This window comes from Mya arenaria, chromosome 3, assembly GCF_026914265.1.
Source record: "Mya arenaria isolate MELC-2E11 chromosome 3, ASM2691426v1".
Lineage (NCBI taxonomy): Eukaryota > Metazoa > Mollusca > Bivalvia > Myida > Myidae > Mya > Mya arenaria.
The window spans coordinates 86,896,059-86,910,246 of NC_069124.1; the positions used below are offsets into that span (position 1 = coordinate 86,896,059).

At 37.6% G+C, this 14,188-nt stretch overlaps 1 protein-coding gene across 1 annotated transcript; it reads right to left on the bottom strand.

The window, feature by feature from the left end:
* Window positions 1-8,057: 8,057 nt before the first annotated feature.
* Window positions 8,058-10,908, bottom strand: LOC128228139 (uncharacterized). The gene is made up of 4 exons (XM_052939274.1): window positions 10,754-10,908; window positions 10,390-10,479; window positions 8,428-10,119; window positions 8,058-8,185 (listed from the first exon to the last, which is right to left on the bottom strand). Exon 3 carries the CDS (start codon window positions 9,513-9,515, stop codon window positions 8,436-8,438), a length of 1,080 nt encoding a protein of 359 aa, XP_052795234.1. The 5' UTR covers window positions 9,516-10,119; window positions 10,390-10,479; window positions 10,754-10,908; the 3' UTR covers window positions 8,058-8,185; window positions 8,428-8,435.
* Window positions 10,909-14,188: the final 3,280 nt, after the last annotated feature.

The window sequence follows — 14,188 nt, forward strand, 5'->3', positions numbered from 1 at the left end:
TTTCTTTAATTATTATTGTCGCTAAAAGAATATTTGTATGGAATAAATAAGTCTAAAATGCAAAACTACCTTTGAAATACACCGCCAGACATTTAACTTTGTAAGTGCAAATGGCTAATTTATAACAAAGGGCGGGAATCGTGCAACAATGCGGTTACGCTACATTACCAACACAAGTTAAGCTCTATTTTGATAACTGAATTAGAGGTTTTTTCTATGCTTAAATCTCTATCAACTGGGAAGGCGTCAGGTCCGGATCAATTAAATAATCGTGTCTTGAAAGAATTGGCAACTGAACTAGCAAAGCCTCTATGCACCCTTTTCAATTACTCCCTTCGAGTTTGCAAAGTTCCTAAAAAGTTGAAATTAGCTCATGTATGTGCTGTTCACAAGAAAAATGACCCACAGTTAGCTGGGAACTATCGCCCTATCTCATTGTTAAGTTGTATACGTAAAGTACTTGAGAAGGTCATTCACAAGCACATGTTCAACTTTTCGTTGCCAACAATTGCATTTCTTCCTTGCAATCTGGTTTAGTTTCGAATGATTCAACCGTTAATCAGCTTTCGTACATATATCATACTCACCAAGCTATGGATGAAGGTAAAGAAATTCGTGCTGTGTTTTGCGATATTTCAAAGGCATTTGATAGAGTCTGACACAAAGGTCTTCTACACAAATTATAACAAAAAGGTATATCAGGATCTGTTCTCTATTGGTTTTTCTGATTATTTACATGGTCGACAGGAATGCGTAGTTCTGAATGGACACTACTCAGACACACTTCCAATTCAAGCCGGTGTTCCCCAAGGTTCACACTTGATAGACGTTCTCTTGAAATAATGTACACGACCTTTGTTCGTCCAATTCTCGAATACGCTGATGCCGTCTGGGATAACCTAACACAAGCTGAAGAACACGATTTGGAACAAATCCAACTAGAGGCACTGCGAATTATCTCGGGTAACACACGTCAGGTCTCTCTAACAAAACTCTACGCAGAAACAGGATTTCCTACGCTTAGCTCACGAAGACTCATGCATAAATTAACTCTTTTCTACAAAATGAAATACAACTTAACTCCTGCATACATAGCATCTTTAGTACCAGATAAGAAGGTTGGTCATAACCAGCAGATGAAGCATCGAGATCATTGGTGAAAGTTCAAGGTCCAAATGTCTAGTTTCTGTAACGTTCTACCAAAAACACATACGATATGATCACGTTACGTTTGTTCGTGAAGCTCTTTTTAGAAAGGGACTATGTTGCTTTATATAGTTATTTATATAATGCTATTCTGTGTTTCCGGTTTAATATTACCATCACGTACTTTGTGTATTACAAGTGTGTAATATAACACCATCATTCCACATGTTGTAATTTTTTTTTGGCCACAAAAAATAGCTTAATAAATAATACTCTAGAAAGACACACGTTTTTTATCATTTAGTTTGTATGGTAAAGCTTATTGGAGAAAAAGTTAGTATTCGATTTAAATATGATAGGAAAACGTGTATTTTTCTCTTGATTACATACAAAATCATTCTTAAAACCTTCGGCGCTTTCTGTATTTAAGCAGGAAATGACGTCATGACCTTATTACAAAATAATGACATTATTTAACCGCATGAGACGTCAGCATTTAGGAGAAAGAAAAATCGTTAAAAGCTGTGACTTTTATTGAATATCCTTTTCGTATTCATATTCGAATACAATGGAGGTTAACACGTGCAACTTACAGCCTCAATATTTTCAGCAGGTAACCCACTTGTCACCAGAATGTCGTATTGGAATATATACTGAAGATATTGCTTTTTCGATTGTGTGTAATTGATCTCGTAATGTTCCAGTAATTAAAATTTCATTTTTTAATGTGACCGACACATTGTAGAAGAAACGTCAAATATTCAAAATATTTCAATCTATTTTAGTTTAACGATCGTAATGCAGAAGAACTTCATAATGGCTTCTCTACGAAATCCTCAACAATATTAAGGTTGCTAATATCAGTATATAAAGGTTAAAAGGCTAAGACTTCATTGAAATCATGGCAACAACAGATAAAAGGGGGTGGCAACAACAAAAATCCGAACACAAAAAATGTACTACAACTATTTTTAACTTCTTTGCGTGTATATAAAACTATACTATCATTTTTACGTGTTTTCATACATAACGTTATAACGTTATAACATGTACATAAGTATACATATATCACCCCCAAACTGAGCATGTCACAATCCTATCGAAAAACATACGTTTCTGAATCAGTTACGTATGTAAAAAGATAAGATCTAATATTATTCTCTGGGATACTGGTCGTCCAGGAAAAACCTCGCTTATCTTTTTTAAATGTGCGAGGAAACCTGTATTCGTAACAATGCTCGAAACACGTTTAGTGTTTCTCAGACTAACCCTCCAAATATGAGACAACGAATATATCTCAACATGCTCCATTATACAAATTCAAAAATATTATTTAATTGTACATACAATCTCATTGCGGTTATATTGTGAAATAATATAATTTTCACCAAATTACATGTTCATCACGAAAATATAACTCAAGTTTGATGTTGCCCGAACAGCAGTCTCGGAAGAAATGACCAAAGCCCACTTTACCCGCCTAACTACGTCATTTCCCGCGCTTTATAGCGCCACCTACAAAACTGACCAAACCAGTTTTTAACAGGCTATTTTGAGACAATTGTTCTCCGCTATACGGTGTAACGCTGAGAACTATATGTCTCAACTCACCCTTACCAAAACAAACACCGTTTATGCTGACGAGACTAGTTTATGGATCTATTAGCAAATTTAGAAGATTTTTTTTATATTTTCGTGATTCTTCATAACATATTATTACCATTTCATAACTTTAATGATTTTGTTATCGATAATTTCTTGTCTAATGAATCCTTTATATAACCGTCCTTTGCCTAGTCAGTTTTCCATCTACCGTGCCTCTTTATACATCTATCAGATATACCATCCGCGTTTGCTGCGGATGTAGCACCGCTAGCTCGTAGAGTATGCGTACCCAGCTTGAGATTTGGTGCTACCAATGATAATTTTGAAACAATACATTCCTTAGCCCTAGTGTAACTGATCTTTTTGTTTTTAGTTATTAATCGAAAAGAGGCCTTTGATTTTAAGACGGGTTTGAATAAAAATTCATCTGAAGTTTCATCAAGTCCTGCCAAATTCATATAACGTTGTAACATGATATATGGACAATTGTGCTACCTTTAGCTGTCAAAACCTCCCTTCCCTCCCTATAAATGTCAGTTCTACTTAATCTTATCTTGAGCGCTATATGATCAGTTTGAAAATTCACGTCCGAACAACGGAGGTTGCTCATTTCGTTATAACGCAAAAATCCAGCATAGCAGAGTAATATCATAGCTAAATCTCTTAGATTTCTTAGGGACATGTCTTTCTCCATTAAAGTACACAAATCTATGAGCATTGTGGAATCTACAACATCTTTCTTATTCTTAGGTTTAGAACGTAGTCTTTTTGCGGCATCAGATAAATGTTTCACAAAACTGCTATCTGTAGGATCTGCCAATCCGTGTATAGAATGAATCCATTTAATTGCATAAATTGCCGAAGAAATGACACTGTAAGATTTTCCATTATCAATCATATGAGATATGTATATTGTCACGGACATAGCATTCGCTGGTCGGCATGATAAATGCATTGAATCACAAAACTTTTCAAAACTTTTGAAACAACCACTATACTTCTCCGTTGTAGACGGCGCCCTCGATTGTAAAACATAGCTTGCCATCTTTCCAGCGATATCATCCTATTTGCTAATGTCTATGCCGACCTCTTTTATCTGTTGCTGAATTGTTGCTTTCAGACCAGGACCTGTCAAAATAATCAATGTATGAACATCTATCTTATACAAACTTTGTCTTAAGAGCAATCATATGGTAAGGTAACGGATTCTTACTGAAAACCCCGTTATTACCCTTTCCGTTGCCAATCACTCCATGTTTTGGTAAAACCTTGTATTCTCGTACATAACTTTTAAATATGCCTTCTTTTTGTAAAAGACAAGGCCAAAATGGTGCCGACACCCAAAGCGGCACCACCAGCGTACATTCCGCATTCTCCTTTTCAATCTTTGAAATACACTTTACGGCCAATCTTGGTGGAGGCACAAGCCAATTGTTAGATCCTTTCCAAGATTGACTGAATGCATCAATACCTTCCGTTCCAGGAACCCACCATCTTGAATTGAATCGCTTACATTGTTTATTGTAGGAAGAAGCAAATCTATCTACTTCGTATTTTCCCCAAAGATTGTCAAAATAACAGAACCACGTTTTTGATAAAAACCAGTCGTCACAGTCTCCACATCTGCTTAAAAAATCTGCTTGACAATTATCATTCCTTGGAATCCATTCTGGTTCTATCGAAACATAATTTTTCTCACAAAAATGAAAAATATCAGATGCGATTAAATGTAAATCCTCTTTTTTGCTACCATTTTGCAAAATAGACTGTACGTTCTTATTATCTAAATAAACTTTTACAGTTTTATCCCTTATTATGTCCACTTGACTTACCATTACCCGTCTGACAGCCTGAATTTCTCTCCATGTAGAACTTTTTTGCCGTTCTGACTCTGACCACGTACCGATCACAACTGAATCATTCAAAGCCAAAGCTTTTGAAAAATCAAACCTTTCAGATTCTTGTTTACTTAGTCCGCTCTTTTCCGGGAGTGATCTACCCTTCGTTCTAGTTTTATGACAGTGTAGCTTAATCTCATTTTGAAAAAATATATTACCCTTTTCCTGGAGTGAACATTTTTTCTCTACAAGGGACAACTCAGCGTTATCAACTGCGAAATGCCCTACTTCTAGACATGACACACTGCTCGCTTCCGGGAGCAACTTACTGCCCACTTCCGGGGGCGACTGACTGCCCACTTCCGGCGGCGACTTACTGCCCACTTCGGGGGCGACTTACTTCTTACTTCCGGGGGCGACTTACTGCCTACTTCCGGAAACGACATATTGACTACTTCCGGGGGCGACTTTTGCCCATTTCCGGGGGCGACTTACGGCCCACTTCCGGGGACGACTTTCTACCCACTTCCAGGGGTGACTTACCTCCAACTTCTGTAGTTTGATTACAAGTATATGTCTTATGACACTTCTGTTTGATAACCCCGACCAACTTACTGCCAACTTCCGGGGGAGCAGATATTCCCTCACCACCCAATGACATAATATTGCTCGCGCCCAATGAAAAACTACTAGATGCAGTCTGCGTTCTAAGACTAACTTCTGTTTCTAAAATACCATTTACATGGGATTGTCCGCCTACTTCCGGACGCAAAAGGCCCACTTCCGGGAATCCTTTATTATCAAAACCCGTTCTCTCTATATAACCGCCGTATCCATCAGCGCTAGCATCACAAAATACTGCAAACTGAGATACAGTTACAGACGTCAAGCTTCGTCCAGAATCATTAAAGATACGCACGTTATCCTTCCAAAATATAAGCTCTTCATTTTTGTGACACCAATACCGGCGAATTCCAGCTTGCCCTGGTGACTAAACAATTGTACATGAACCTGGTAATCATACGAACTTTCTTGCCAAAGAAATTATTTGACCAATGACTGAAGCCAATAACCTGGCCTGTATCACACTACATTTATCTTTTAAGACAATGTCTAATACCTTTTGTAAAATATGTTCTGGTTTTTCAATCCTATGCGTCTGTATAAAAAATCTGTTTATATCAAAATTGATAAAATATCCGAGCCACTCTGCCTAATGACTAGGCGCCAATTACATATTTCGTTTGCCAACAAGAAACCAAAATCAATCAGAGATTGCTCAACATAATGGCTCGATCTAGAGCTTCTGAGAATGTTTCCTTTCCGCCGATGCCGTCATCTAGAAACATAATGACCTTGTGTCCTTTTGACCTCAGAAAATTTACTACGACCCGTAAGACCTTAGTGAATATGTGACCAGCAACGGATACACCAAATGGCAAGGAACCATGTGCAAAATATTCCGTTTTACCATTAATTTCCCAGGCGAACCCCAAAACGACCTATGTGGTTCGAATATATCAATGTGATGGTAGGCACTTTTGAGGTCGTACGTGTACACATATGTTCCAGGTTTGAAAAGCTCACATGCTGCATTTATGTCCTCGAACTTGACTCTAAACAAATGTAAATGAGGGTTTATATGTCTACAGTCTAGCACTTACCTGGGTTTTCCTGACTTCCCATACGCTACTGTCAGTGGGTTTACGACCATAGGTTTTTCGTTCGTCTTAAACACCATCCCCTTTTCTAACAAACATTGTATTTCTTTGCTTACAAAATCTTTGTTTTCAAGTGCAGACTTATTGTTTTTTAATTCCGCCTCTTTAGGTAGGGTTTTGAATGGCAATTTGTAGCCTTGCTCTATGACATTAATTATGTAAGAATTATCAGAAATCTCTCGCCATTTCGAAACATGTGTTTTAAGCCTACCAGCAAGTGATTCCGCGGAGTGAGTGTCAATCTTTTGAGAACTTATTTCTCTGACTTCTCGTGCCTTCTCAAGCTGTGAGTAGTCCACCGTTACCTCGAGCGGTGTTATATCGACAGCTTCTTCGAGCTGTTGTGTATCTGCAGCTTCCTCGAACTGCTGCATTTCTACACTACTAAAACAACAATAACCAATACTCATCTTATTGTTAGAACTGCTAGGACACTCTAGCCTCCAATGACCGGCCTTCCCTCAGTTGAAGCACAACCCAGGCTTCGTTGATGTTGCTGAAGGTATGCTCGCAGGTTGAGCCCTTTGAACTGCTCTTCCGGCACCTCGTTGAAAGGGATGAAAACGCCCACGTGTCTTACGGCCCCTCTCTGTCTTAAACTTCCGGGACGCGCGAGATTCGGCCTGCATGATCCTCTTTTCGTCCTCCGAATCCTCTGCCAACGGATTAGACTCGTACTCATGAACTACGCGCCAACCAAGCTCGCTCGAATCAGCTAGCATCACCATTTTTGACGGTGCGATAACATCTCCATGGCTAAAGAAAATAAATATGAGTGTACTTTCTTTATCTGTTCCAAAGATAATGCGCCTATTAGATTATACGATAATAAAACTATAATCCTTATTAAACACGTGCCCTGTAATTTCTGTTTCAATTATAAATAAACACTTCAATAATATTACTAAATGTACGTTTAATGTCTTACTTTGTATTTGTATTTTACACAATCCTAAACCTCTCACTGCCATGTACTTATAACTATAACGTGTCAAGCTGTTTAGCTCATGATTTCCACGAGTATTTTGAGCAAGTTATTAGATCGTTTAACTGTAAACCTAAAATTCAAGATATCGGTAAAGAGATTTAATACCTTCTTTGATGAAAGTTTTTAACACTATCTGATCCTCTGTGCTAACTGCATTTTCTAGCGTCCTTAAAACCTTTCCATCAATCTTATATTGCTCCTCGTTCGATTTGCGTTTGCACTTTGGAGTTTCCGTAGAAATGATCCTACTGATTTTCGACAATTCTTGTGAATGAGAAGTGGTACTTAGCTTAAACATGTTCCCTATCTGCTCTAGCATATCGTTCTTATGCTGTGTCAGCCTGGCTTCTATCAAGTCATTTACATCAGAGCCGTCCATTGTAAGTAAAATACTTTCTACGAAAACAAAACAACGACTTCAAGTTTGATGTTGCCCGAACAGCAGTCTCGGTAGAAATGACCAAAGCCCACTTTACCCGCCTAACTACGTCATTTCCCGCGCTTTATAGCGCCACCTACAAAACTGACCAAACCAGTTTTTAACAGGCTATTTTGAGACAATTGTTCTCCGTTATACGGTGTAACGCTGAGAACTATATTTATTTCTGCTATCTTTCGTGTACAAAGATGTCAATTAGAGTATATTTATAAGAGACGTTTCTCTAACAACAACAGAAACTGTTTTTGTTATCATTTATCATTAGGGAAATCACAATATTTAGGTTATAGATACAAAAGGGACTAAATGAAATGACAGTATACTTTTATGTCTTTTATTTTAACGTTCAATAAATAATCAAATATATGCTACATGTACATATCACAATAACTGGTTGGATCAAGTACCTCGCCCATTTCGTAACCATATTGCACATCACTGAATAAATCTGCAAAGAAAAACAATATTTATATCAACATAATTCTTACAGCTTCTGAAATTATGTAATGTTGATAAAAGGATAAACTGATCATCATGATAAGATACATGTTTTGAATGTAATGCTTATCAATTATTAGATAATCAAGTTAATTTGTACAGGAAGTTAGCAACCATTGTTTTGCGTTTCGAGTTATAATGCTTAATCACAATTGAGCGAACTAAATTGGAAATATATCGATGTATACTTACAATATTCTCTAATGACCACGAACACGACGAGGGCGACCGCCGTATCCGGTAGGGAAGACAACAGGCTTCTTTGGCATTGCTGGTTTATGCATAGTAGGCTGTATGAAAGCACCACCTCCGTTAGAAGCCATGCCGACCGTCTTTTGGGCGACGTGAAGTGACTCCTGGGCAAGTCGCGACGCAGCCTGATTTGCAAAGGGATCTCCCATAGATACCGCTCCTCCAGATCCCATGTCAACAATCCCAGCAGCATTAGCAACTGAATTCTTTGCAAGTCCGTGTCCTACTTCTGCAGCCAGCCTATCATGTCCCACACCAGCAGCCCCACCGGCTCCGACCTTGTTAACGTTGTGCACTACTGATGCGCCACCAACTGGTCTTATCATATGTCCCAAACCAAACTGCTGACCAATACCGGACTGAGCCTTATTCATATCGTGAACAAAGTTTGATCCTGACGTTTGTCCAAATATATTCATTCGATTCATGCCACCTGACTTGGCAAAATCGTGACCCGCCTGTGCATCTGCTTTACGGCTGATATGGGATCCTTGGTTCACGAAGCCATTTCCTATGTGCACGCCAGAGGCTTTTGCAAAATCGTGACCCGCCTGTGCTTCTGCTTTACGGCTGATATGGGATCCTGGGTTCATGAAACCAGAGCCTGTGGGCACACCGGCGGCCTTTGCAAGATTGTGACTATTTCCAATATTGTGAGAAGTGAGTCCATGGTGATCAACACGAACAGTACCAGAAGAAAATCCGACACCATAATTGGGTTTACCAGCGACAATGTGTCCGATACCGCTGGATGATTTAACCGTGTTATGTTGAAACTGGCTCTGCTTTGCGATGTTGTGATTGACAGGGTCTACTTTTATTCCACCAGTTCCGATGGAGGTCGATTTAGCGATGTTATGGGTAATAGGGTCAACACCGATTCCTCCTATATGACGTCCAGACATTGTGGACTTTGCAGACGTATGGAAAGCATGATTGACGCCGATTCCATTTCCAACGGAAGACTTGGCGATGTTGTGCGACATTGGATCAACGCCGATACCAGTTCCAACGGAAGCCTTCACCATGTTGTGAATGTTATGAGTTTCCTTGGTAACCTGGTGGCCAGCATTTACATTTTGGGGGTAAACGTAATGTCCAAGAGCCTGGTCAAAATAAGCTCCTGTCCTGCATAATCAGATGGGATTGAATTGCCGCCCCAGGGATGCTGCCATCCATCGTTAAAAACAGTTTTCGGTAAACCTCCTGGAATGACAGCACCGCGACCATCAGCAGTGATGCCGCTTACCTCCAAGGTTCCCCCGTGTTCGGGAAGTAAGATTCCGTCGATGGTTTCACCTGCTCTGAGAATACGACCAAACTTGGTGCTACCTTGCAGCTCCCTAATTAACTCGAGTTCAGAACTGCCTCCCATGAAACTTCCTTCACCTGATCTGAGAGGGCGACCAAACTGGCTACCACCTGACAGCAACCTATTGAAATCCGGCTCAGCACCGTTTCCCCAAAGACGCCCTTGACCGAATGCACTGTTCTCTACTCCAAACACTTCAGGCTTAACAACTGGCTTTGGGTGATTCAGTTTTGGACCTAAAGGCTTGGGATGAAATATCGGGTTTTGATCGAAAACCACTGGTTTCTTCACGACTGTTCTTCGTCTGCCTGAGTATGTGCCTAATCAAAAGTAAACGCGTTGAATTAATATACAATCAGAGCGTATTTAACATGTTATAATGTTCATAACTGATGGCAATGACAATCAAATTGTGAAATAATAATTTCATAATTGATTTGAAATAGTTTTGATATCCGCCTTTGCACTCTATAAGACGCTTTTGATGACATGTTATGAAAAATACTACGCGAATACTATTAAAACCATACACAATTATGCAACGTTAAGTAGTAAAACTAAACATATATACAAAAACAAACAGTTCTTACCCATTTGTGATAGGCATTGCGCCACGGAAACGAAACATAATAATGTTTGTAATAGAGTCTTCATGTCTGCTGAATACCTCAGTACAGTTTCTGGAGGAAAAAGAGAGAGATTGTTTTCTTTTGCATATAGAGTTGTAAACACATATTCAACAATGCAAACTAAGATTGCTAGTTAATAACGCCACGTGTTAAACAAGCTCAATATTACGCTAGTGTCATTTGATGTACAACATTTTATTTGGAAAAAGAAAAAAACGCACTTGTTTTCAAAACATGAGATTTTGGAACGAATGGCAATAATAAAAGCAAACAAAACATTCTACCTAAAGCAGGCTGTATCAAAATTACAAAAAACAACACCTACCTTCGTTCTAATGTGTATGATGAATTTGTATTTCCGTTTTTGTTAGTTGATTGATAAATTGTAAACTAGCTTTTATAGCTATGTTATAGTGGTTTAAGTTTTCAATCCCAACCCTTCTCCGTCTTGGTGATTCGTCTGAAGAGTCTGGTATGTTTTCGTATTTATAAGCATTAATAAACCGCAGTTGTTTTCTAATAAAACTATAACCGCTGACACAAATGTTAAAAATAACATGATTATTAATAACTATACGCGAAAGATCGGTAAGGAAAACTTAAAATCGCAAAGCCTGTGATGTGATTGATCTCTGTACGTTGGAAGTAGCCTTTGTTTCACGTTGTCTGACGCATGTGTACTTAGAGCTAATCAGTAGCTGCATTGCATATCAAAAGACGTCACGGAAGTTTTAAATGACAAACTAAGTATTAAGCCACAATGTATCGGTTAACGTGATGTTTAAACGTATGAATATATGAATATATATATAGAACAACAACAATGTATGACAATGTTGAACTTTTACGATGCGGTTTATCATCACCTATATACTGTTCATCGTATTTCGCATTCAGTTAAAGCAGAGTTTGGTTAAGTATTCATCAACCTCAATGATATGCTATTTCTACAGTAAAATGAGCATATACAAAATAAGAATATTTAGAGTGTGATATGAACGTAACACTTCAAGTTCACTTCAATCATCATAATGTCACTGTATTTGGCAGTATCATGCCCTTAACACCACTTTCATGTCGGATTTGAAAAAAAACCCTACTTACTTTGACGAACACGGCATCACTCTTTCCAACAAATAAAGTTTTATAGAATCGCATTAGTATTACAATATCATTGATACCATTTTTGAATCAGAAGCCGATTAGTTCAGTGTGTACAGCGCAAGTCAAATTTCGATATCCAGGCTCGACGATTTCGTTTACTTTTTCTGTTCAGATTAAATTATTTTTATTTTATTTTCATAACAAAAAGTAAGGTTTTTATACAGTTATGTATTCAACATATATTCTTCTTTTCTTTAACCACAATTTGTCCGGAGTAGAACTTCAATGTGAATACCGATGTAAAGTTGTGCACCTTGTAAGAGTTATAACTCTTATGCACTTAATTGCAAAGTTGTCTCCCCTTGTTCATTTTTTTTACAATGCAACTTTGTCCAGGCACTTTCTTATACACTACATGAAGGGAAGCATTGGATTTTTAACGAAGATAGGTAGTGATGAAAATTTTTTGCAGCTTGCATTTTAACTCTTGGGCACCTCATACAACTGCAACTAAATATTGAGGCCCGTGTGAGAAAATATACTCGAGTATTTTAATTAATTTTTATCGCTTAAGCATTTTGCGGAATCTTCACAATAGTGAAACTGCAAACACATGGAAAGGTGGCGTATTGGAAAAACGCGTTGATCATGATGTCATGTTAACAATTGTCAACGAATAAGATATTGCGCACCATTACAGTACAGAGCGTCCCTCCTAGACGGGCCTGAATGTTATCAGCACAGTGAAGGCGGAGCGGAACAACGTCCGGAGGTGGATTCCAGCGTCGTCGGGCCCGCGCATTCCTCCGACCTACCACTCGATGTATCCATGTGCGATTTACCTCATGCTGATTACACTATGATTAAGCCTTCGGGGGCTTGTACACACATTTAATCACGAAATCTACTAGGTGGGGACTTCATTGGGAAGGTGATACGATAACTACTTAAATCAGTTTTGTCCATACATTGCATATACTTTAATTGTATTTAGGAGACAATTGGCCGATTGCACAGAACTTTGTAAAAGTTAACAACGTTAAACGGCATAGTTGTTAACTTTTAAAGCCGAACTTTTTGATCATTTGCTCATATATTTAAATAAAAAAGCACAGCTGAAACAGTTCTTTCAAATCTTGTAAGAAATACTGCAGATTACATGTGTGTCTATGGAACTTCGAGAGCAGTAAAGATTTAAAAGTTGACAGCAATGACGTAAACAACGTTGTTATTTTTACGTTCTGAATAAAATCGGCCAAATAACTGAATATATTTTAGATATTTTATTTTTTTAAATATATGTGAACAAGTTCAGAGACATCTGGAATAAATTTGTTATTAATGAGGAGGTTTTTGGTCATGTTGAAGGAAATTGTAGTGGTATTTAATTAAAAAAATAAATACATGAAGTAACGGCATAGCTCCATCAATGATGTTTAATATCCAAATTTATATAATAATTATAATTATCATGATTATTAGTATAATATATTATATTATATATACTTATTATGTAGTACAGAATCAATTTCCAACCCAATGTATGCCGACAAAAGGCCACCACAGAAAATTGAAATGGTAAACTAATGTCGAATTCTAACTTGATGTACAAATTGTACATGTTGTGACGTTCTGACGGAATGAGTTTTCGTTCCGACTACCTCGTTAACGGTTAAAGGAAACTTTACTCATACATCATACGCTTTCAAAATGCTTGAATTAAGCTCTCTTTCAATTGTGTTTATTAAAACATGGATGACAGCGAGCTGAGTGGACTTTTTTGAAATGGAAGTAGTTTTCGTATGTAATCCTCCTCTCTTGGTCCCATTCATTCTGCAGACCTTGCCTCTGGTGGACACCACAAATAGTCTGATGTAACAGATGCAAATGCATGTTTTGATAATAAAACGCTGATTTAATCGCTTTCAACGGTCATGGACATTTATATTTCGCGCGTTATAGAGAATGTATGTTAACCCAGCCTTTACTGAGTACAGACTTAAATGAATGAGATATATCTCCATCTCTATATATAGAGAGGCAACTTCTAATAAAGTAAACTGAGTAAAGTAAACTTATTTAAAAAAAAAATAGAAAAAACAACATCATTGCCGTCATGTCTGTTAAGGAACATTATCAGGTATGTGACTAAACATATGTTTTGAATACCGGTCCAGGAAAAACAACAACAGCAAGTGATGGTTCGTTTGATCATTGTATATAAGAATATAATTCTGCATTGTAATTCCGTGTTTCAGTAAATCATGAAACATTTAAACACACGTCAAGTGCCAATTACATTAAACAAACTGAATATGATCTATCAATGTTTGTTTTCACTATTCATTATCGGGTGAAATTGTTTTAGTACTATTAAGTCGTTGAAGACACAAAATATCGCAATGCTTTACGATCTAAATTGGGAATAACAAAAATAATAGAATGGTATGTACGTTTGCATCTCAAAACACAAAGCCATGTGTTTTAAGATGCTGCAGAAACTCTTATTATCTGGTACCCATAACTAACCCAGATATTATACGTAACATTTACTATTATTTCGTTCGAAATATTTTAATGATTATTGTTTACAGATGGACACTTCTAACAAATGCCGATCGTTTCGAACACGTGTCATCATCATGTATAAAAACAA

What these genes read in the sequence shown, in the direction of transcription:
- LOC128228139 (XM_052939274.1), bottom strand. Translation starts at nt 9,515, where the DNA reads ATGGTGAAGGCTTCCGTTGGAACTGGTATCGGCGTTGATCCAATGTCG.